Below are 22,754 nucleotides of genomic sequence, written 5' to 3'. Positions count from 1 at the left end.
CAATTTTTGCTGAATATATTCTGAAGCTGTTATTAGTAATACACATCTAAATTTATTTCATTTTATTTGTGCATTAATTCGTTCAAACTTATTTAAAAAAACTTGTAAAGAGAAATTTATGAGACAATCAGGAAAAAATATGAAGTTAACTAGATTTTTTGAAGTTAACTAGATATTTACATGTTTTAAAGGGAGTATTGCAAATGTTTTAGGAGTGATGATGTTACTATGACTATATTCAAAAAGTAAAGTTCACACTGCTTATAGATGAATAGTAATTAAAGGTGTAACATATGAGATTTGCTTTAAAATTATCTAGTGGGCTGGGAGTTGGGGGAAGAAAAAGAGGAGAATTTTGGCAGTAATAAAAGCAGCCACATGATACTAAGTGTTGAAATTGGGTAATGGATACCTGTAGGCTCATTACCTTATTCCTTCTACTTTGATGTACGTGTAAACATTTCCAGAAGAAAAGGATTAAAACAGTAATATATTTAAATGTTTATTTTTTCCATCCATTTTAGACATTGGCTTTATACTCCTCTCTACTTAAATCCTTATCATTTCCTCTACCTGTCCCATCTTCCTCTTTCCAACTTTGGTCATGTATGTCATTATTTCTACCTTAACAGTTAACAACACTTACATACTTATTTACATAGTAAGTCTTGCACGTGTTGTTTAACTATGGCTATGTAATAATTTTAAATTAAGAGACTAATAGCTTATTATACTTCTGCTGATGCTACAACATCACAACTTGTGTATCTCTCAAAACAGCAGAGAGAATCTCTTCACACATTCTAAAGATGGCTCAAAATCATGCAAAATTTAGTCCACTTCACTTCTGTACCAGAATATATAGTACAGATTTCTCCCTTCTTAGGAACAGAATACATGTCTTCCTCACCCATATAATATAGCTAATTAATTCCTCATTCTCCCATTTCACTTACGTAGTATAATTAACTCATTCGACATATTACATAGAATTTACATATTTTTCTTCTTTAAGACATTCTTCCCTTTTTTTCTTAAAGCATTCTGAATTCCTCTTTCCCAAGTCCTTCTAGCCCAGTAACACAGATAATTTTGGGATTCCTTTTTAATGCCCTCCTGGGTAAGTCTATTGTTTTTGGATCCTATGTTTTCCTATTTCCCGGATTCCTTGTTTGCTTTGCTAGAATATATTTTCAAACTACCAGCATATGTGAAAGATACTGCAGGTTCAGTTCCAGACCAATGCAATAAAATCAGTATCACATCAAAGCGAGTCACACGAATTTTTGATTTCCCAGTACATATAAAAACAATGTTTACACTATACTGTAGTCTATTAAGAGTGCAACAGCATTAAGTCTTAAAAAATGTACATGTATTAAACATAATTTTATTGGAAAAATGGCACTCAGACTTGCTCAAGTCACAGCTGCCATAAACCTTCAATCAGTTAAAAAAACACGGTATCTGAGAAGCGCAATAAAATGAGGTATACCTGTAATTTCTTGAGGAATGGGTAAAAGAAAGCAAACTTTGAGTCACTGGAAATCTGAATATTCTTTTCCCATTCGGATGTTGGTTTTGCCATCTATACACCCTTAACTTCAAAACCATCTTCCTTAGAAATTTGGCTATATTACTCCATTGTCTTTTATCCTCCATCCATCCCAACCCATCCCATCAAGTTTCACTAATGATAAGTCTGATTCCAGTCCCCTTTCTCCCAAGCCTCTAATAGGCATCTTGGTTTTTTCCTAAATTAAAAATTTTACCTTTGTTGTTATGACATTTCATAAAAATGTGTTTGCATAAGGAGCCTTTGATCGGCTTGAAACTTGGTAGATTATTTATATCCAAGAATTTGTTTCAATATTTACTTAGCCCTGGAGGGTTTTCTTCTATTACTTCTTTGTAAGAGTCTTCTCTTCCATTTTCTCAGTCTTTCTCCTAAAATATTTATTATTCTGGAATTGGACTTTTTGAACTAAAGCTCCATCACTCTAAATCATTTTCCGTTCCTGTTTTTATTTTTCCTCGATGTTACAGGAGATTAATATATTCAGTAATATATATATTACAACTCAGTACTCACATTCTAACCCCATGCTTAATGCAACTGTTTTGTTTTAAAGTTTCAGCAATCATAATTTTAGTTTCCAATAACTCTTATGTTGGGAAGGCAAAAGGTAGTGATGGTAGGATTCATTTTATATTCTCAAAATCCTCTGATTATGAGAGTTTGTTTTCTGTTTGTTCACATTCTCTCTTGTTCCCTCAATTATTTCTGATTCATTCAGGAAACACTGTTCTGTTTATCTTGGCTGCTTTCACACTTAGGTTCTTATGATTTTCTTCATGTCTGACCATTAATATTTAACAACAAAGGACTGGGTTGGTTATTCTAGCTAGTAAGAATGGAATTTCCTATAATGTAATTAATGTAAGGTTGTTTCTGGGCTAGGATTCTGACTGAAAAAACTATGTAATATTTCAGGGCTTTACACATGAGTCTTGTGAACTAATAAGTTTAAGTTTGAGGTAGGCAGGTTTGGGGTTCCCCCAAAATGCCAGAATGAGGAGAATTTTATTCTTACAAAGCAAAATCATCCCAGAAGTTCTAATTAACCCAATTTGCTGTATGTGCTGGTGCTCAACTTAGAACCTAGTCAGGGTTCCACATAGCAAATTAAATCCAACATTGGATGCAGTCTCCTTCTGAGTTACAGTTCCCTCTGTTCTATTCCATCCATCCATCTTTCAAATATTTGTTGAAATCCATCATTTACTAATAATCATCCTCTCTTGACACCTCTAATATTCTGATACTCCTAATATCAATATAAAATACTCCATCTGGAATATATGCTGCACTAGGAATAAGGGAGAAGATGGGGGAAGAGGAGAAAAATTGAAAATAAGGAATTTTAGGGAAGTTGAGATAAGAATAAACATATACTAAGGAATTTTGTTACAAGACTAGGAATTTTGAATTAAGAAAAAAGTCAACAGAATGAATAAACAAATTAGAAATACCTGAACGGAATTAGCTAAATAGAAAAGATATATAAATCTTAGTTTACCCAAAACTAGAACTAGGGGGAAAGGAAAGAAGGATAGAAGGAAAGAAAAACTGGGGGGTGGGGACTAATTTAAGGTTAAGAACATACCTCCTGTACGGTGTGAAGCATGAGTAATTCCACTAGTAACACTAGACTGATCTTTTATTCCTGCATTTGAGGCACTACCACCATCTTCATACCATATATTGCCATATAACGTTTTAAAAATAATTGTTATATCTTCTTGACTAAGAATGAACTGTTAAAAAAAATAAGATTTACCCATTTTAACATAACTATTTCATGTAGTTAAAAATTTTCATACAAAAAAAAATGACTTTCATGTCAAACCTTTACAAAACCAAACTTTAACATATCAGACAATTCTACTAACTGAACAGTGCATTTTCTAAATGATCATGTGTATTTAGTAGCTTTTAAAATACAGAACTAAATTAAATACCAATACCAATGAAGCTATGAATGAACTTTTTTGTCATGAATGTAGCAATTAACCTACTAATTTTAACCTTTAAAATGAACTTCTATATTTTAATTATTATTGTAGCTGCTTTGTACTTTTTGGTTAGTAAGCACCTCGATTTACAAATATAGAATAATCAAAAATAATAAACTTATATAGTGGAAAATATTTTACAGTATGTTTTACATGAATTATTTTAGCTGAACCTCATAAAACTCCTAGGTGTAAAGAATATAACTCTGATTTTATAAGCTGAGGCTTAAATGATGACGTATCATGCTTAAGTCCACTTAAAGAACTCAACACATTAACTCAAAACTCCGTGAGTTTCAAATTTAGACTAAAATCTTTAGACTAGCATAAGACTCGTCTTAAAAACTATGATTAATTTTATAGCAACCTGACTGGGTCGCAGTATGTAACTATTTGGTCAAATATTATTCTAGATGTTATACAAATGATACGTATTATATATGCTATATAAATATATATGTATTTTATATGTCTGTCTGTCTGTCTATCTATCTATCTATCTTCAGAACATCTACAAATGCCCAGCTGCCTTCTGGGACAGACCCTCTAGAAAGAAATTGAGTCTTTCCCTATCAACAAGATTCACATGAGTATTAAGCAGCTGTTGCAGCCCACCTTAGGGGACCACATGTTTGACCCCTACTGGACCTCAACTTCAGGGTCAAGGAGAGGTTAAAATCGAGTCTTCAATAAGTCATTCTAATGCATCTAGATCAAGGATTTACACACTCAAACACCGTACTGGTTCTATTTCTCTGGAGAACTCTAATACAACAGCAATTAGGTAAAAAAACAAAAACAAAAACCTACAGTTTTAAATTGATATGTTTACTGAACTCAAGGGGATAACTTTAATTCCACAAAATTTACCAGTTTTATTTGCATCAGGCTTCCTTTGATTGCATTCTGAAGGTGATAAACTAATCTAGTGTTTTAAGATTAATTCCTTATTCATGCTACTTATGTTTTTTGTTTTTTAAATTTTCATTTATTCATGATACTTATTTTGTGATTATTACATAGCAAGTATTTCAAAAACAGTATATTCACATAAATTAGGATGAAATTAAATATTAAAACTTCTAAACTATGTCTTTCAATTAGTACATGTATGCTGAATACCCCCCAAATACTGACATTAATCATCACTCTTCACCCTTGCCAACAGCTCAGCATAGGAAGCTGGACCAAAGGAATGCTGGTCTGTGGCTTCTGTGTGTCAGAACGGACTGTGTGTGCTATCCCCAAATTTCTGACAAATCAGAAATCACAAACTGCAGCACTCAGGCTAGATGCATCAGAGTAACTGATTCCAACCTCTCTGTGATACACAGGATGATGTCTAAGTGGGTTCGTATATGTGAAGCTGGGGACGGGCTACAACAGCTGCTAACTATTGAGGTAGATCAGTGTAGGGAAGACCCTATTTGATCTGCCCTGGAAGGCAGCTGGACATTTGCAGATGGTCTGCATCGTCATCTGAACATTCTGCATGGATTCTCCCTGGAGAAGAGTGAAAGAAAATGGTGTCCCAGCTGTGCCACACAACTCTGCCTAATGACAGGGCCCAATGGGGAGAGGATTTGCTCAGTATGCTGTGTGGAGCATGCTACTTATGTTTTGTAATTTTCTATCTGCCATCTTACCAATATAAAGAGACATCAATTATTTAAGAAGGTATTGTCCATTTTTAAGTTAAGGAGTCCATATGATCTTATACACTAGAGTTTAAAGATTTTCAGTTGAGATCATCAGGTTTTATGTTCTAAATACATTTTTGAGCTAAAAATATGAAATCTTTAAAATGACAGCTTTCTCTTTTTGAATACAATTTTTATAGAGAGAAACAGAAAGGGAAACTGAGGAGCAGAGGGAGGAAGAGAATTTGTTAAGTAGATTTCTTAAAGAAATCTTCCAGAAATAATACAAATAGCTACCACTTCAGCAAAGCATATGATACAGTTTTGACTTCCATCCAGTCAAGAGGGAAAAATATGAACCTGTGGACAGTTACATTAGAGATTCGTGAAGCAAAATCAACCAGTAGGGAAGTAAAGTTAATGCCTTTGTTACTGACTCATCAGCCATTTTCATCTTCAACCTCTCTATTCTTCTAGGACCTTTCCTAGGTTATTTAATATATTCCCACAGCTTTAAATACCATCTGTAATATGATGACTTCCAAATTATTACTTCCAGCCTAGACCTCTCCACTAAGATCTATATTAATATATCTAACTACTGTAGCACCATGTCTAACATTTGGTTCCTTCATGGAATTTACCACAATTTATAACTATTTTAATTATGTACATGTGTACTTTTTCTTTTTTTTTTTTTTTACTGTCTGTCACACCTGTGGACCACCACCATCACCACCAACCCCTGCATTACACTGTTAAGTTCCATGAAGTCAGAGACAATGTCACAACTTCTTTGCCACAGTTCTCCAATATCTAGTACAGGGTCTAATACACAGTTGGCACTCAAATATTTGTTGACTTAATGAAGAACACTCAATGAATTCTAGGTTTTGTAGCTACTATTTCATTTCTGACCAAGGTAATATATAACCAAGACATGCAAAATGTCTTATGCCCTCAAGCAATATTTCTTAATCAACAAAACAGAAATCAATAAGCATCCAAAAGTTACCTCCATGGGCTTTAGATGAGCATTTACATTAAAACAAGGAACTTCTTGATACCACTCCCAGGATAAATTTCGCTCAACAATCACCTCAAGATTTAATGGCAGTAGAAGATCCAGTACATCCTGGTATGCATCATTAATAAATTGAGTCCTATAAGTAGAAATAAAATTGTTTTGAATAGTTTCTAACATAATCAGATAGTAAAAAATTAATCATTTCACATACAAATAGTAGAAGTCAATAACTGGTTGTGAAGAGAAAAATAAAATTGAATAAATTTTCCATGTCAAAATGAGATGTTCCATCCCACTAGAAACCTCAGTAATTTTCTGAGCTGAAGTGCTCCATATTGAAGAAAAATGAATTTTTAAAATAGGACTTTGCAATATGTTAAAAACTGCCAAAATATACCAGTTGGACAACTAACTCTTAAAATAAGATTTCTCTCTATATAATCTATAAACATACATTATATAAGACTTTATTATAAAAACATTTAAAGTCACTGATTTACATATATAGCAGATTACCACACATCCCCTTAATTTATGAGAAATACACACGATGGAATACTACTTAGCCATAAAAAGAATAAAATGCAAATTGCAGCAACATGGACAGATCTAGAGGTTTTCATATTAAGGGAAGTAAGTCAGAGAAAGACAAATATATGATATCACTTATATGTGGAATATAAAAAATTAGAGAGGGGAAAGATACATATTTTCTTTATAAACCAGAAATATACTCACGGACACAGAAAACTGTGGTTACTGGGGGGGAATGGGAAATAGGGATAGATGAAGAGTTTGGGATTAACAGATATACATTACTATATATAAAATAGATAAAGAACAAGGACCTACTATATAGCACAGGGAACTATATTCAATTTCTTGTAATGAGTTGTAATGGAAAAGAATCTAAAACTATGTATATATGTATACGTATAACTGAATCACTTTGTTGTACACCTGAAACTAACATTGTAAACTGATACATCTCAATAATAAGAATTTTTAAAAATCACAATATTAAAAATATAAAGTGGTATCACAAAAAAAACAAAGGAGTTACAAGGATAGATTATACAACCCAGGAAATATAGCCAGTATTTTATAGTAACTATAAGTGGAGTATAATCTTTAAAAATTGTCAATCATTATACTGTACATCTATGTCTTATATAATATTGTATGTCAACTGTATATCAATAAAAATTCAAGTCCGCATATAAAACAAACACAAGAGGTTTTTAAAAATGTACAATATAATTCATACTTTACTTAAACATATGTGCAGATATAATGAAGTAGAAAAACATACCAAATTATTAATAGTAGTTATCTCTGGGTGGTCATATTGTCAGCAGTTTTTATGTTCATCCCTAATACCATTTTATGTATTTCTTCAATTAAAAATTAATTCTTTTTTGGACATAAAAATAATACATATTACTATTTAGTGCTCTATAAAAATTTAGTGAACTCTTTTAAAAATAATCTATTTGTAATACAGACTCACATCTAATTCATATCAACATCATTTCTTAAAGTCAAACAAGATGTAATTAAATATAGATGTATAAATATTCTATTGTTAGTAAACTCAAAATTTTACATAGTATAAACTCCAAGTCAATGAGCCATCAAAGCTTAAAATTATTACTATGTACCTACAGCCTATTATTAAAATAGAAGTCTCTCACCTCAGTATTTCCCTGTAATTTCTGAAATCTCTAGATTTGATTGAACATATCATACTATACTTTCCAATGTCTTCACTAAATTTATTATTCATTTCTTATCTTAACTGAAACCTAGCTTTCCATGAAGCTCTATTAAAGTCTGATTTCTCTCCAACACCTTACCTACCTCAGAGTTCAGAGACAGAAACCATTTTTCTTAATTTGAAATGATGCTCCTCCACTCTCACGTCTATTCCTTTAAGAGTAATACCATCCGTGTTAACCACCTTCTATTTTTGCTATAATTTATCAACAACGAGTGAGTGCTCATTTCTGAAGACTCTGAGACTATTGAATCTGCAGTCTATAAATCACTCTCTACATTCGTTTACTCTATCAGTATCCTCTTATCTTCAACTTCTGTCCTCTCCATTATCCATCAACATGACTTACAATATTTAAAATCCTGTCCCATTATCTTCAGTCATAACCACTTGCTAAAAACTGTCTTTCCTGAATCCAACTGACCGTTGGATTTCAATACCAAATATCAAGTACTGCATGAAAAAAAAATCATACACTGTTAATTCATGGTTTACAACATCAATGTGACCTTCAGTGCTGCCTCAACACATTCTCCTGGTTTCCTTCCTATCTTTCTGCTTGCTCCAACTTAACCTCTTTTGAGGATTTCTTTTCTGCCAGTTCCTTAAATGTTGACATTCCTCAGCACTCTGTTTCACCATGTCCCACTCTAGAAATTCTCTGTGTGATCTTACTCACTTTGATGGCTCCTGTAACTAGCTAAATACTATTAAGGATGCCTAGATCTAGAAATCGGAATACTCTCCTACTATCCAGACACGTATGTTCAGATGTGTTCCAAATCTGGTTCTATATAACTTCATGTATAAGTCGTGTAATTATTTTCAAGTTACTTTGCCCACTGGAGAACTTGTTAGTATCACCACTCTACTATTTTTTTTTTTTGCATTACTCTGTCATAGTTCACTGAACTGTATTATTACCAAATACTGAGGGTTTTTTTTATACAAACCTGCAACCTGGAGTCAATTTTAACTACTCTCTTTTAACCATGACACACATTTAATAATGCTACCTTTAACTCTACTTTTCAAATTTCTCATAGCTGCTTAGTTCTCTACTATCTCACTTCCTTATCCTACACTGAGTCACATGTAATTCTTATGTGAATAAACCATTCTTCCAATTTCCAACTTTGTCTCCCTTTTGACCTACTTTCTACAACCTTCCCAAATCTAAATGTGACCCTGTTTTTATGCATCAGCTGATTAAATTCATTAAATAGTACCTACCTCAACAATCCAATGAGGTAGGTACTATTTATTCATCCCTTGTAAAGACTGCTTACTATTGTACTACATATTCCTAACACTATGCCTGGGGTATATTACATGCTAATAAATACTCAAATATTCAATGAAAATTTTCCCTTCCATCTAAGATAAAATAACATGAATCAGATTTACCCTCCTACCTGAAACAACTGCTCCCTACCCTCCAAACACACATATGCAAAATATATAAAAAAAGTTTTCAAGACACAGGACATCAGGAAGTCAACAGTGATTACTGAGACACAAGAAATAAACAGGATGAGCACTTTGATTGCCCCAACTTCAACAGGTCATGGAAAAGAGGGACGGGGGAGGATAAGCCAAGAAATAACCAGTAAAGTCCATGAGTTGAGAAGACAGAGCTGAGAGTTCAGGGAAACTAAGGCAGGTAGAGCTCACATGATCAAGTGCCAGAGAGAAGAGAGCTACAAAGAACACCAAAATGTTAGCACTAAATATCTATATTAGAAATGTTCAAATCAATAATCTGATCCACCACCTAAGAAACTTAGCAAAATTAAACCCAAAGAAAGCAGAAGGAATGATATCACAGCAGAAATCAGTGAAAGAGAAAAAAAACAAGAGAAAAAAACAAAAGCTGATTCTTAAACACATTAAATAAATAAATAAGCTGGTTGTTTAATAATAAAACTGGACTATCAAGGATGAATAACCAGGGAATGGCAAGATAGAGGAGAGGGAAGACTCCAAGATCACCGTCTCCCAAGGACACACCAACATTACAAATATTTACAGAACAACTACCGATGAGAATGACCTTAAGACTAGTAGAAAGCTCTTCTGCAACTAAAGATACAAAGAAAGAAGCACAAGAACACAGGAGGGAGGAGTGCAGACAGGGTATAGTACAGAACCACACACCCAGGTAGGCCACAAATGAGAGGCTAACTACAACTGCAGAGGTTCTTCCCAAGGAGTGAGGGGTCCAACCCCTAACATTGGACTGCCCAGACTAGAGTTCCCAGAATTGCTTTGAGGGTCAGTGGAGCATATTTTTGGGAGAGTCAGAGGACTGTAGGAAACAGAATCCACTCTTAAAGGGTGCACACAAAATCTCTCATGCTCTGAGACCAAGGGAAAAAAGTAGTAATTTTAAAGGAACCTGGGTCAGACTCACCTGCTAAGGGCCTCCCAGAGAAGGAGGAGGCTACTGGGACTCACCCTGGGGACAAAGACCCTGGCAGCAGCCACTTTTGGGTGCTCATTCAACCACAAGGACAAGGCTGCAGGCAAGTACCATTCTGGAATCCTCCCTCTAGCTCATTAACACTGGGACCCTGCCCAGCCCACCAGCCAGTAGGCACCAGTCCTGGTGCCTGGAACATCCCATAACAAGTCCTGGAACATCCCATAACAAGCAGCTAGCCAAGTGTTGACACAACCCTACCCACCAGCAGGCCAACTCCCTTATGATCCAGCCCTGCCCACCTGTGTGCTGACATCAGCTCCAGAACCACAAGGCTCCTCAACAAAAGATCACAAGACCGAGCTCTGACCACCAGTAGGCTGGCACCTGCTCAAGGACATGACCTCACCCACCAGTGGGTGGGCAACAGCCTTGGGACTGGTAGGCCCTGACCCTGCCCACCAGTGGCCCAACAATGGGACACCCTGAACAATGCAGCCAGCTTTGTCTGGTACTGGCGCCACCCAGCAATTCCACTCCTGAATATTTATCCAAACAAAATGAAAACACTAATTTGAAAAGACATATGCACCCCTAAGTTCACTGCAGCTTTATTTATAATTGCCAAGATACAGAAACAATCTAAGTTTTCATCAACAGATGAATGGATAAAGAAGATGAAATACACACACACACACACACACACACACACACAAATGGAATATCACACAGCCTTAAAAAATAATTAAATCTTGTCATTTCTGACAACGTGGATGGACCTAGAGGGTATTATGTAAAGCGAAGTAAGTCAGACAAACAGATAGAAAGAAAACTACTATATGATCTCACTTGTATATTGAATTTAAAAACCAAAACAAAGGAATAAACATAACAAAAAATAAGAGAGATACAGAGAACAAACAGATGCTTGCCAGAAGGGAGAGGGGTGGGGGGAGGAGAAAAATAAATGAGGGAGATTAAGAGATACAAACTTTCAGTGTCAAATGAGTCATGGGTATGAATGTACAGTGTGGGGAATATGGTCAATAACTATCCAATATGGTTGTATGGTGACGATGGGAACCTAGATCTATCAAAGTGATCATTTTGAAATGTATAAAAATACTGAATCACTACGCTGTGTGACAAAAACTAGCATAGTTCTGTAAGTCAATTACCCTTCAAAACAAATGAACAAACAGAGAAAGAAGTAAGATTTGTAGTTACAAGAGGGTAGGAGGCAGGAAGTAGGAGGGAGGACTTGATGAAGGTAGTCAAAAGGTACAAACTATCAGTTATAAGATACGTAAGTACTAAGGATAAAACATACAACATGATAAATATAATTAACAATAGAAATTGTTAACAGTAAATCCTGAGTTCTCATCACAAGAAAAAATAGTTATTCCATTCTTTTAATTTTGTATACATATGAGATGATGGATGTTTAATGAACTTACATGGTAATCATTTCATTATGTATGTAAGATGTAAGTCAAATCATTATGCTGTACACGTGAAACTTACATAGTGCTATTATGTCAATTATATCTCAGTAAAACCAGAAGGAAATAAAAGAATGGATATCCAAGTGTGCCATAGGGAAAAAAAAAGATCGATGAAACTGACAAACCTCTAGCCAGACTGATTAGCAAAAAGGTATAAATTATAAATATCAAGAATGAGGGAGGTAACATCAATACAGATATTAACGAGAAAGAAGGGAATATTATGAACTTTATGTCATAAAACTCTACAACTTAGATGAAATAGACATTTCTTGAAAAAATTAACAATGATCACTCAAAAAATAAATAATTTGAATAACCTTAAGTTTATTAAAGAAATGGAAATCAAAGTTAAAAACCTCCTACAAGGATATACTAGCCCCAGATGGCCTCACTGGTGAATTCTACCAAATATTTAAGGAAGAATTAACACAACTTTACTCTTACTATCACAAATGTATGCATGTTAAATTTATCAAACTATATACTTTAAATTTATGCAATTTATCACATGCCAATTATATCTCATAAAGCTGCTTTAAAAATATTCAACTGATGGAAAGAACAATGGGAGGGAGACAGACCTGCCAGAGGCCAAAGAAAAGCAACAAAAATAAAAGGGGAAAAAAAACCCAACACAATGAGATCAAAGAAAGATTACAGGAGGAAAGAAAAGAGCAAGTGAGAGGTTTAGAGATGAATCCAAGTTAAAAAATGAATAAGGCATTTAAATATAGAATAGATGATTAAAAATAACATAATAAAATTCTGGAACTACCTAGATATTCACTTATGTCTAGTGAATATATAAGATTAGACACTACTATGTGTGTGTTTAATTAGTATGTCAGATCCACAGCACAAAACTGATAGAATACTTCAGGTAATACTGTATTCGCAGGGCAAATAAGTATATTAGAAAATCTTGCATTTCTTCCATAACCTTATAATTTATAAAGAACTACAAATAAATACAAATATACTGCCTCAGGTAATAAATTTTAGTGTTCCTAATTACCTAATGACTAATTTTCCAAAACTGTCTAGGTTTTTAAAAACTAGAAACCTATAATTAATCTTGCCAACAAGTATTTGGGAAAGAGAATCACAAAATTAAGCACAGTTATAATAAAATTCCACTTTAAACAGAAAACTCAGGATACCAAAGCCTTTAATGTAAAAAGACAGAAAAAGATTGCCTTCTACATAAACATACCCATGAAAAGCTTACCTGTATAGTCGCATTTCACTCAGCTTTACTGTTATCAAATCAATAATGGGTGGGGGGTTGGTCTGGCTGTCTGTTATCACATGGAATGTATTTGTCATCGTAATTAGCCCAAAATCAGCAACAAAAACATTTTCAGAAACTGGAGACTGTGGGATAACCACAACTGGGGCTTTGATGTTAACATCCAATGCCATTCTAGAGCTCCTTTGTGCCAGTTCTTTCACACCAGTAGCAGCCCTTCCTGCTGCCTGAACAGTTGCCTCAGCCAAGGCTTGTTTACCTGCTTGAAAGTTATCTACAAAAGCCTATAAAGAAAATCAGAATTACAGTCTTAAGGCTACCATTAATGAATAAGATTATTAAATGTATATTGGTATTTATGATTTTATCTCAGTGAAAAAATTTTTTCTCTTGGTACAACCAAGCATTATTCAAAGTCTGACTGCCTATGTTAAACCTTAATTTTCTGTACTAAAGTTTGAGAAACACAAAGATCAGACACACAGTAAAGCAATACAAATCTAGTCCAAAGCAACAAATGGATATTGCAGTGCTTCATTGCTATCCATTTCCTTTATTGTCTCTTTCCCTAATGGCTAAACAGTCATATAGTATTTCCCTAAACAACCTCAATAGACAGAGAGCTTATTTATGTTTGTAGGACAGAACAATAATAAAATGATGTCTGTCAATAATATAAAGATGTCTATCAATTAGACTAAATCTAAATCCCTCAAAGCCCTAGATATTCACAGAATCAGAATGCAACAGAAAATACGTTTTTCTTAATGATTACCCAAAACCAAACCAAACTTCAGTTGTGCATTTAGCAGTTTTAGTTAGAGCTGGAAGTCAGGTAGAACACTTAAACCAATCATGTATAAAATCAAGAATTCAATATACATAACATATGATACATAATATCCATATATTTAATGTTTATAAAATATACATTTCAGTTAACTAGAACATTCCCATGTGAAAATAATGTTATATAAATAATATACTATACATTTCAGTCACGATAAAAGGTAGCCAGAATACCTAGAAAAAGTCAGGAAAAAAATCAAGCAAGGAATTATTCTTCTTCATCTTTGCTTGATGCACAGTAATTTCCAACTAGAAAAGAATAAATGAAAAATTAACATACTTACCAGTATAGAATATAGAAATTTTGTGACGAAAACTACTTCAATGCAACCAACGGTTAAGTTAACTTGAACGTCAACCGCATTCATATCTGTGTATGCAGAACCAGCAGTCGCACCCATGTAAGAAATCATTTTGAAGCTGAAAACTTCTTTTCCAGTAATATAAACAGCCTTAATGAGAGAAAATTCAATTGTCAAATCCATTTTTGAAATGATATGTCTTTACTTCAAAAATAAAGCAAAAACAAAACATACCCACATACTTGGAAAATATTCTAAGTATTCAAGCCAGGTACAAACAAGACAATTCTAACTCCTTTATTAGAATCTACACTGCAAAGGTTTTCAAACTGGTGGTGGCAGCTCCCTTTCTGGGCCATACAATCAATTTAGTAGGTCTGGCACAACATATTTTTTCAATCGGAAAAACAGGAAAAAATGATCAGAATAGACATTTTCATTTAGTATGTACACTTGTGCACTGAGAACTGCCATATAAATGTATTTTTCGGTCAATGTCAAAAGTCTGAAAAACCCTGTACCTCTAAAACTTAATATAATCTGCTTGGTGTGATGTACGTATAGATTTTCCAGATCCTTCAAAGGAGTCTCTTCCTATCACTATACTTCTGTTCCTGATTATTTTGTGAAGAGTCATCTCAACTGTCAAACAAGAATTACCTACAGCAGTTTAATGTCCCAAATTCTGCAACCCCAGTTAAAAATGTTGGAGCTATCAGTAGATGTGAAACATCGAAAATATTTTGAAAGATGAACAGAGCACTCATTTAGTTTACAGCTTTCTTGACCCTCCTAAATGCTAGAAGCAATGTAGAGGGCTCAAGAGCCATCAATAAGCAAATGAATTCCAACCACAGAAAAAAGAAAATCTCAGGAATCAAAAATAGTTGTCTAAAGGCTGAGGTGTAAGATCAAACTAAAAAGAAGTCTATAAGAGTTCTGCTTCTGCCTAGGATGTAGAATGTTGGAGAGAGGGCCATTCCAAACCTTAAGAAAAAACAAAAAACAGATTAACTATAAAATCGTAACTTTTCTTAAAATCATTAGAAATCTGAGGTCACAAGCCAACCAAGCAGCCTAAAATCCAAAGAAAAAAAGGTTACCTTCAAAAGAGACAGAATCTTGCGCACCAGCTCACCTGTGGTAAGGGAGAGGTGGAATGAGATGTCAGTTACCATATACGATATGTAAGAAGAACTCTGATAAAATGGTAAAGATTGACTATGAACTAACATATAGAATCCCTGGGAGCCACAGATACAAGAGGAGCTCATACTCAGCTGCAAGCACGTCACTATGAGCTCTCTGCTGGAAACTCATGAGAGACTGGGGTAGAGAAGGATTATCAGAGGAAGCCTCCCTTATTCCCCAAGGAGAGAAGCCTTCACTGCAGCAAAGGCCCAATGTACCACCAGGATTATTCTCTTAGGGCAAAAGCCTTAAGAAACTGGGGAAATGGCAGTAACCCTGCTGCCCTCAGGGCTCAGGTAAAGATACTACACCCAAGTGGCAAAGCTAAAACTTCCTCTACACCTGGGGGAAGAAACCCAGACCATACAGGGCATCTTCTACTGGAGCAGGAAAGGATATTCTCTCCCACACAGGAGCTACCAACAAACTGAGTCAAACGTCTTGGGAGAGATGAACAGAATCACCAAGAACGCCCCATTTTTGAGACCTGGAGAAACAGGCCTGGGTAGACTAAACCTGAACTAGGACAACTGACGAGCCTACCTAAAACATCTTCCTACTCCACCCCTACTTCCCTAAATACTCACTATCAAGGTAGCAAGCACTGAGAAAAAGCAGCAACAGAACTCTTAACATCAAGGGAAGAGCTAACAGTACGGAAAGAGAACTTTCTGAGGTACGAGATTAGAGGGAAAGTCAAAAGCATGGCATGCAGCAGTCCTCCCCAACAAAGCCCCCACCCAAAGCACAGGACGTAGCTGAAGCAATGTGAAGCGGCGGGTTACTGAAGGGACGCACGTTCAACAAGGAAAGGCAAACCTAGCTTAGCTCTCCATTAAACTGATTCAACCCCCTATACTAATGGGCTAGCAGAAAAATGAGGCATACCCACTTCCAGACATAAATACTGTTCACCTCAGTCTCTATTAACTTATATTATGTGTCTGACATTCAATCAGTAGTTAGGAAGCATCCCAAAAAGCAGGAAAAAAATAAACAACAAAGGACAATCATCAGAACCAGACTTGCTTTTAACACAGATATTGAAACTTTCAGCCAGTGAATTTTAAATTATTATGATTAATATGGTAAATGCTTCTAGTGGAAAATATGAAGGAATAGATGAAGAATATGAGTAGATAAATGGAAAATAGAAAAGAGTCAAAGGGAAATATTAAAAATTGAAATAACACAGTAACATATGAATACCTTCAATGGGTTCATCAGTATATTTAACAGAGCCAAGGACAAAATCAGTGAGCTTAAAAGTAGGCCAAGAGAATTTATCCAAACTGAAACATGAGAAAAGAATGGGGGAAAAGTTGAACAGAGGATCCAAAGGCTGTGCGACAATCTCTGACAGGAATCTAATGAGAATTTTTGAAACCCAAGAGGAAGAAGAACAGGGAAGAGATAGAGACAGAAGAGGACAAAGCAGAGGATAGAGAGGGAGGATGAAAGCAGAACTATTTGAAAAGATATAAAAAATACTGAAAGATCCAAAAAGCTCAGAGAACTCCAAACAGGACAAATATGAAAACACACTTACATACACTCAGACACACCAAATTCTGAAGGAAGTCTGATAAAGATAGGAAATTACATACAATGGAGCAAAGATACATAGCTGACTTCTAATCAGAACCATGTATAACAAAAAATAGTGGAGTCACATTTTTAACAGTTTGAAAGAGGGAAAAAGTATGTGAACCCAGAACTCTACACTTAGCAAAAACATCATTCAGAAAATGAAAGTGAAATAAAAGCTTTACCCCACCGAGTTCCTATCCCTCCACCCTACAAAAGATGAAAGAATTTAAAACCAGTAAATATGCATTATAAGAAATGATAAAGTTCCTCAGGTAGAAATGAAAATACCAGAATTCTGAAGGTACGTGAAGAAATGATTTCCAGAAATGGTTAGAATGAAAATAAATGTATCTTTTGAGAAAAATTAATTGCTCTCAAGAAAACTGACTAAACCCAAATCAGTAGGTATGTATTGTGGATTTTCAGCATGCACAAAAGCAAAATGTATTACAATAATATTCTGAAATACAAAAAATAGAACTTGACAGTATACTGTTGTTAGATACACTACACTACATAAAGCAGTAAAATATTACTGGAAAGTAGACTGTGATTAAAAGTATGTATTGTAAACCCAAAGGAAATCATAAAATGAATGATCTACACCCAAAATGAGGTTTAAAAAAAGCAAGGGGCAATACAACAAACAGAATGAACAAAACAACTAGAAAATAGACAACCATTAGAGAGACAGCAGATTTTAATCAAACCATATCAAGAACAGGATTTTTTTTAAATCGCCTAAACACAAAATTAAAGTCACAGACTGTCAACTGGATAAAAAAGCAAAACTGGAGTATATGTTGCCTATAAGAACCCACTTTAAATATTTAGTCACAGATTAAAAGTTAAAGGATAGAAAAAGATACACCATGCAAACACTAAAGCAAAGAAATCTGGAGTGGCTGTATTACTATCAAAGTAGACTTCAGAATAAAGACAATTACCAAGGATGAGGAGGGATACTGCATGATGACAAAAAGGTCAATTTACCAAGAAGGTATACAAATCCTCTATGTGTATGCACCTAACATGGTATCCCCAAAACATATGAAGCAAAAATTGAGAGAACCAAAATGAGAAATAGACAAAATCACAGTTGAAACTTCAACAATCCTTTCTTAATAATCAACAGAACCAGTAAACAGAAAATCAGTAGCCTGAACAATTCTATTAACCAACTTACTTGCTCTAATTGCCATTTATGGAACATTCAAACCAGTAACAGCAGAATATACATATTAATTTCAAGTATACTTGAACATCCATCAATGTTGATTATGCATGTTCTGGACCATAAACATCAATAAGTTTAAAATAACCAAAAAAGTTTCTTCTCTGACCAAAATAAATTTAAATTGGAAATCAGTAACAGAAATATCTGAAGAGTCTCAAAATGTTTGGAAATTAAACAACCCACTTTTAAATAAATCATGAGTAAAAGATAAAGACATGTGAGAAATGAGAAAATATTTTTAATTGAATGAAAATAAAAATACAACATATAAAAATATGTGGGTTGCAGCTAAAGCAGTGCTTAAAGGAAAATTTATAGCAGTAAATGCTTATATTAGAAAACAAGGATGATCTCAAATCAATAATCTAAGCTTCCATCTTAATAAACTAGGAAAAGAGCAAATTAAATCCAAAGAAAGCAGAAGGAAGAAAATTAAAAAGAGCAGAAGTAAATGAAATTGCAAACAACACTGAACTGAACCAAAAGCTGGATCTTTGAAAAGATTAATAAAATTGATAAATCTCTAGCTAGACTGATGAAAAAAAATGAGAAAAGATAAAAATTAAAATCTCATATGCTAAGAACCAACCTACTACTACATACTATAGTTTCCCATTTATATGATATTCTGTACCAGCCAAAACTACACTGATAACTACAAAGGACAGAAGTAAATTTGTGGAGGTGATAGATCTAATCCATATCCTTAAGGTATTGGAATTTATCTACTTTGTCAAGCAACTGTGTTTGTCAAAATTCACAGAACTATATACTAAAAAGGATAAATCTTACTATGCATAAATTGTAAGTATATATAGTAAAGCCTACTTATAAGAAGGGAAAAAAGGGGGGGAAATTAAAATTCTATCAACATAAGGGTTACTGAGACCCCTACGACCTCCTAAACATGCCGAGAACCTTTCTGCCACAAGACTGCTATAGTTGCTATTTCCTCTATAAACTGATTCAGATTTCTGTCAAATGTTCCTTCCAGAGAGGCATTTCCTGATAAAATACCATTCAAATCAATATCATATTATCCTACTCTATTGGTTTTCAAAGTACTTATCACTCTAATATTGTTTTCTATTACTGAATATATATTGGTTATTTACTCCTTGAGGAGAAGGATTTTGCATCTTTTGTTGACTGTAATATCCCAATACCATTAAATTAATTAATAAAAACAGAGTATCTTTCATAAGTCACATGAGTGACCTGTGACTACCTGCCTTGAGCCCAACAGAAGAGAAGGAATTTTCATAAGACATAGTTTAGGGCACAGAGGCTATGGCCTAGGAGACACCAGATGTAGGTAAGGGGTAACAAATGTCTCAATTAGAACAGTATTTTGTGACAAATGCAAATTATATAAATTGAAAGGCAACAAATGTCTCAATTAGAACAATATTTTGTGACAGAAGCAAATTATATAAAATTTCATTTTACATTTGTTATGTATAAAATAAAATTTTATTGGCACACAGACAAATCACTCATTTACAAATTATCTATGGTCACCTTCACCAGAGCTGAATAGTTGCAACAAAAACTGCATGGCCCACAAAGCCTAAAAAGCCTAAAATATTTACAATCTGGGTATTAACAGAAAACATTTGCTGACACCTAAGTTAAACTAATAGGCATTTCATAGAAGAGTAAGCATAGTCTATAAATATATGAAAAATGTGCAATTTTATTAGTGGTAAGAAATACCATATTATATACTCCAGATCTTCAAAAAATTTAATGTCTGACAATTTCAAGTACTGGCATTGAAATGAAATACCAACTCTCTTCTACTGCTGTTGAGAGTACGTGTGCCACTAGAAATAGGTTTTCTGGAAATATTTGCATGAGATATGTCCAAGAGTATATCAGGAGGCATGTGCAAGGCTAGTTACAGTAGCAATGCTCATAAAAATAAAAAAGTAGAAACAATCCAAATATTAACAGAACAATGAATAAATAACCAGTGGTACTTTCATATAATGGAATACTACACAGTAATAAAAATGAATAAATGATGCTTACACACGTCATCAAGGATATATCTCAAAAATATAATAAATGACAAGATGTAAGACAAAAAATACATGAATATGATATCCTTTAAAAGGAGGAGTGCAAGATGAACAATCTATTATTTAAGGATTCATATATATTTGGTATCACTTATAAAAAATACAAAAATCAGGACATAGTTAACTATGCAAGGAGATAGTCAAGTTAGGACATATTGGTGACTCCTGAGGTATGTTCTATTACTTGGCTTGAGAGTTGGGTATAAAAGTATTTGTTTTCCTGTTGTTCTTTAAATTACATTATTTGCTTTTGTGTATATGCTACATTTCAAAATAAAACATTTCCAAATACCACAAAACTGCACCCAGTAAGAAAAGGCCTATCCTTCAACCACTAGCCACCTAGTTCAAAGGACTCTTTTAACATTATAGTGCTATATTACTAAGTAGTCATGAAAATAAACTTAAAAAAAAATTCTATCTGACTTCATACCCTCTGCTGTTGAAATGTGAAATGCATTACGAGGTTCACAGTATTTCAAAAGAGCAAAAAATAAAAAAAGCATTTGCCACTCCTTCACCCTGCCCTACAGTTCCCTATAACCTGGTTCTAGCAGTATTACTTGTACTAATTTCATTTACGAGACATTTAATCCTCATTTTACAAATAAACAGATTCCAAGACTAGGCCACACAATTACTGAGGAGCAGGGCTAAAGTAAGAATCCAATTACACCTAACTCCAAAGCCTATGGACATAGTAAGACACACCGCTAATATCCTATGGCTAATTTATATCTATTACCAATCTTAAAGGACAATTATATTTAATAATGCTGATTAACAGAAACAAAGTCATACCTTTTTGTATACAGCATTTATATCAGAATCCAAAACAATTATATTCCTTAGCTTTGCATTTATTTCAGTCACTGAAGGCCTCATAATCATCTCAGAATCAAGCCCTAAAGGAATAAAACGAATGATTAAATTCCTTTTTCTTCATTTAATAGTTCTGGAATTTACTTTTTCTCAAATCTTATTACCTTCAATCTTAATTTCTGAAATGTTACGTTTCTGATCTTGAATAAATATCCGTAAACACGATAACTCTGCTAAAATTTGCAAAGTAATAGTATCTTCATTCTTGGATAGTTTTAAAGCTGCAAAAAGAAAATCATACTGTAAAACATAAGAAAAAACTTTTAGTAGTTACCTTAATACGTTTATAACAAACTGAAGTATCACAATGAATAATGATACTACTGGAGGAAAACCTGATTTGCAATTTAACTGAAAGCAAGCAATATATATTACCTACTAAATTAGGAATTTTAAAAACAATCAAATCCAATGAAAACAAAGCCAGACAAAAGCAAACAAAGAGACAAAACAAAAACAGTTCCTAGATGAAATAATACTTGAAACTAAGAAACTGCAGTTGTAAAATCATAAATCTTCTGTGATTCAATGATTATAAGGTGATACTTGTTGATATCAAACTTGCAACTTCGGACTGCTTAAAAAAAGCACTCAGATTAAAAAATTTCCACATTATTCAAATTTTGTTCTATTTTTTCTAATCTAAAGTAATACTAAATGTATGAATTTTAATCTAAACTAAATACTTCTACTGTATAATCTTCAACTAAAAAGAATAAGATAAAAGCCACTTTTTCTTCAGCAGTAATCACTTGACTATTATTTTCTAAAATTAACCTGGAATATAATGAGTCTTTCTAGATATTAATCTAGATAACAATTCTGAAGCCTATATTGTAAGTTAATAATAAAGTGAGAGCCAAAATTTACTGATCTACTACTCGGTAAAAATTTGAAGTTGCATTTTAAAGAAACATACGTATTTTTTTAATAACCTCTCCTTTGTCTTCGGTCTCCGCAACGTGTATTGGGGCTGATTTTTCCTCCAATTGTGGAAGGATATTATTAAAATAATTTATTGTATTCAGAAGTGCTTCAGTATGTAAATGAATATCCAAAGACGAAAAATTCACCTAAAGAACAAAGCTGATTTTAGTAATATAATAAATGTTTGCCTGCTCTGTATTCTTTGTAGTATAAAAGCTATAATTTACAATATTCAGTTTTTATCCTCAAGAATCTTACAGTTCTAGTTATAAAATAATTTTTGTAATATATGTGCTTTGAAATACAGTATCTAATTAAAAAACAAATTTTATTCACTTATACCTTAATCAGTTGCACAACATTGTCATAGGTACTTTTCAAGTTGGGTAAATTCTTTTCAGCCTATACAAAGTGAAAAAAAAATCTCTTAGATTATTATAAGAAGACATACATATATATAATTACATAACAATCTTAATACATATTTATA

General features: G+C 33.6%; 1 protein-coding gene across 6 annotated transcripts in view; it reads right to left on the bottom strand.

The window, feature by feature from the left end:
- VPS13A (vacuolar protein sorting 13 homolog A) overlaps nucleotides 1–22,754 on the bottom strand; it is a 204,475-nt gene that overhangs the window by 96,248 nt on the left and 85,473 nt on the right. For all 6 annotated transcript variants that reach the window (XR_012072042.1, XR_012072043.1, XR_004189589.2 and 3 more), the window contains exons 28-35: nucleotides 22,607–22,666; nucleotides 22,257–22,410; nucleotides 21,442–21,558; nucleotides 21,257–21,360; nucleotides 14,336–14,503; nucleotides 13,182–13,486; nucleotides 6,232–6,379; nucleotides 3,168–3,318 (exon numbers count right to left, since the gene is read on the bottom strand). Coding sequence is in view for 3 of the 6 variants with exons in the window: in XM_006209353.4 (XP_006209415.2) it covers nucleotides 3,168–3,318; nucleotides 6,232–6,379; nucleotides 13,182–13,486; nucleotides 14,336–14,503; nucleotides 21,257–21,360; nucleotides 21,442–21,558; nucleotides 22,257–22,410; nucleotides 22,607–22,666 (1,207 nt within the window). In the remaining 3 variants the exon portion in view is untranslated. The remainder of the gene's footprint in view (nucleotides 1–3,167; nucleotides 3,319–6,231; nucleotides 6,380–13,181; nucleotides 13,487–14,335; nucleotides 14,504–21,256; nucleotides 21,361–21,441; nucleotides 21,559–22,256; nucleotides 22,411–22,606; nucleotides 22,667–22,754) is intronic.

This window comes from Vicugna pacos, chromosome 4 (genome assembly GCF_048564905.1).
Source record: "Vicugna pacos chromosome 4, VicPac4, whole genome shotgun sequence".
Classification (NCBI taxonomy): Eukaryota; Metazoa; Chordata; class Mammalia; order Artiodactyla; family Camelidae; genus Vicugna; species Vicugna pacos.
The sequence above is the reverse complement of the archived record's forward strand: the minus strand, read 5'-3'. Positions and strand labels throughout refer to the sequence as shown.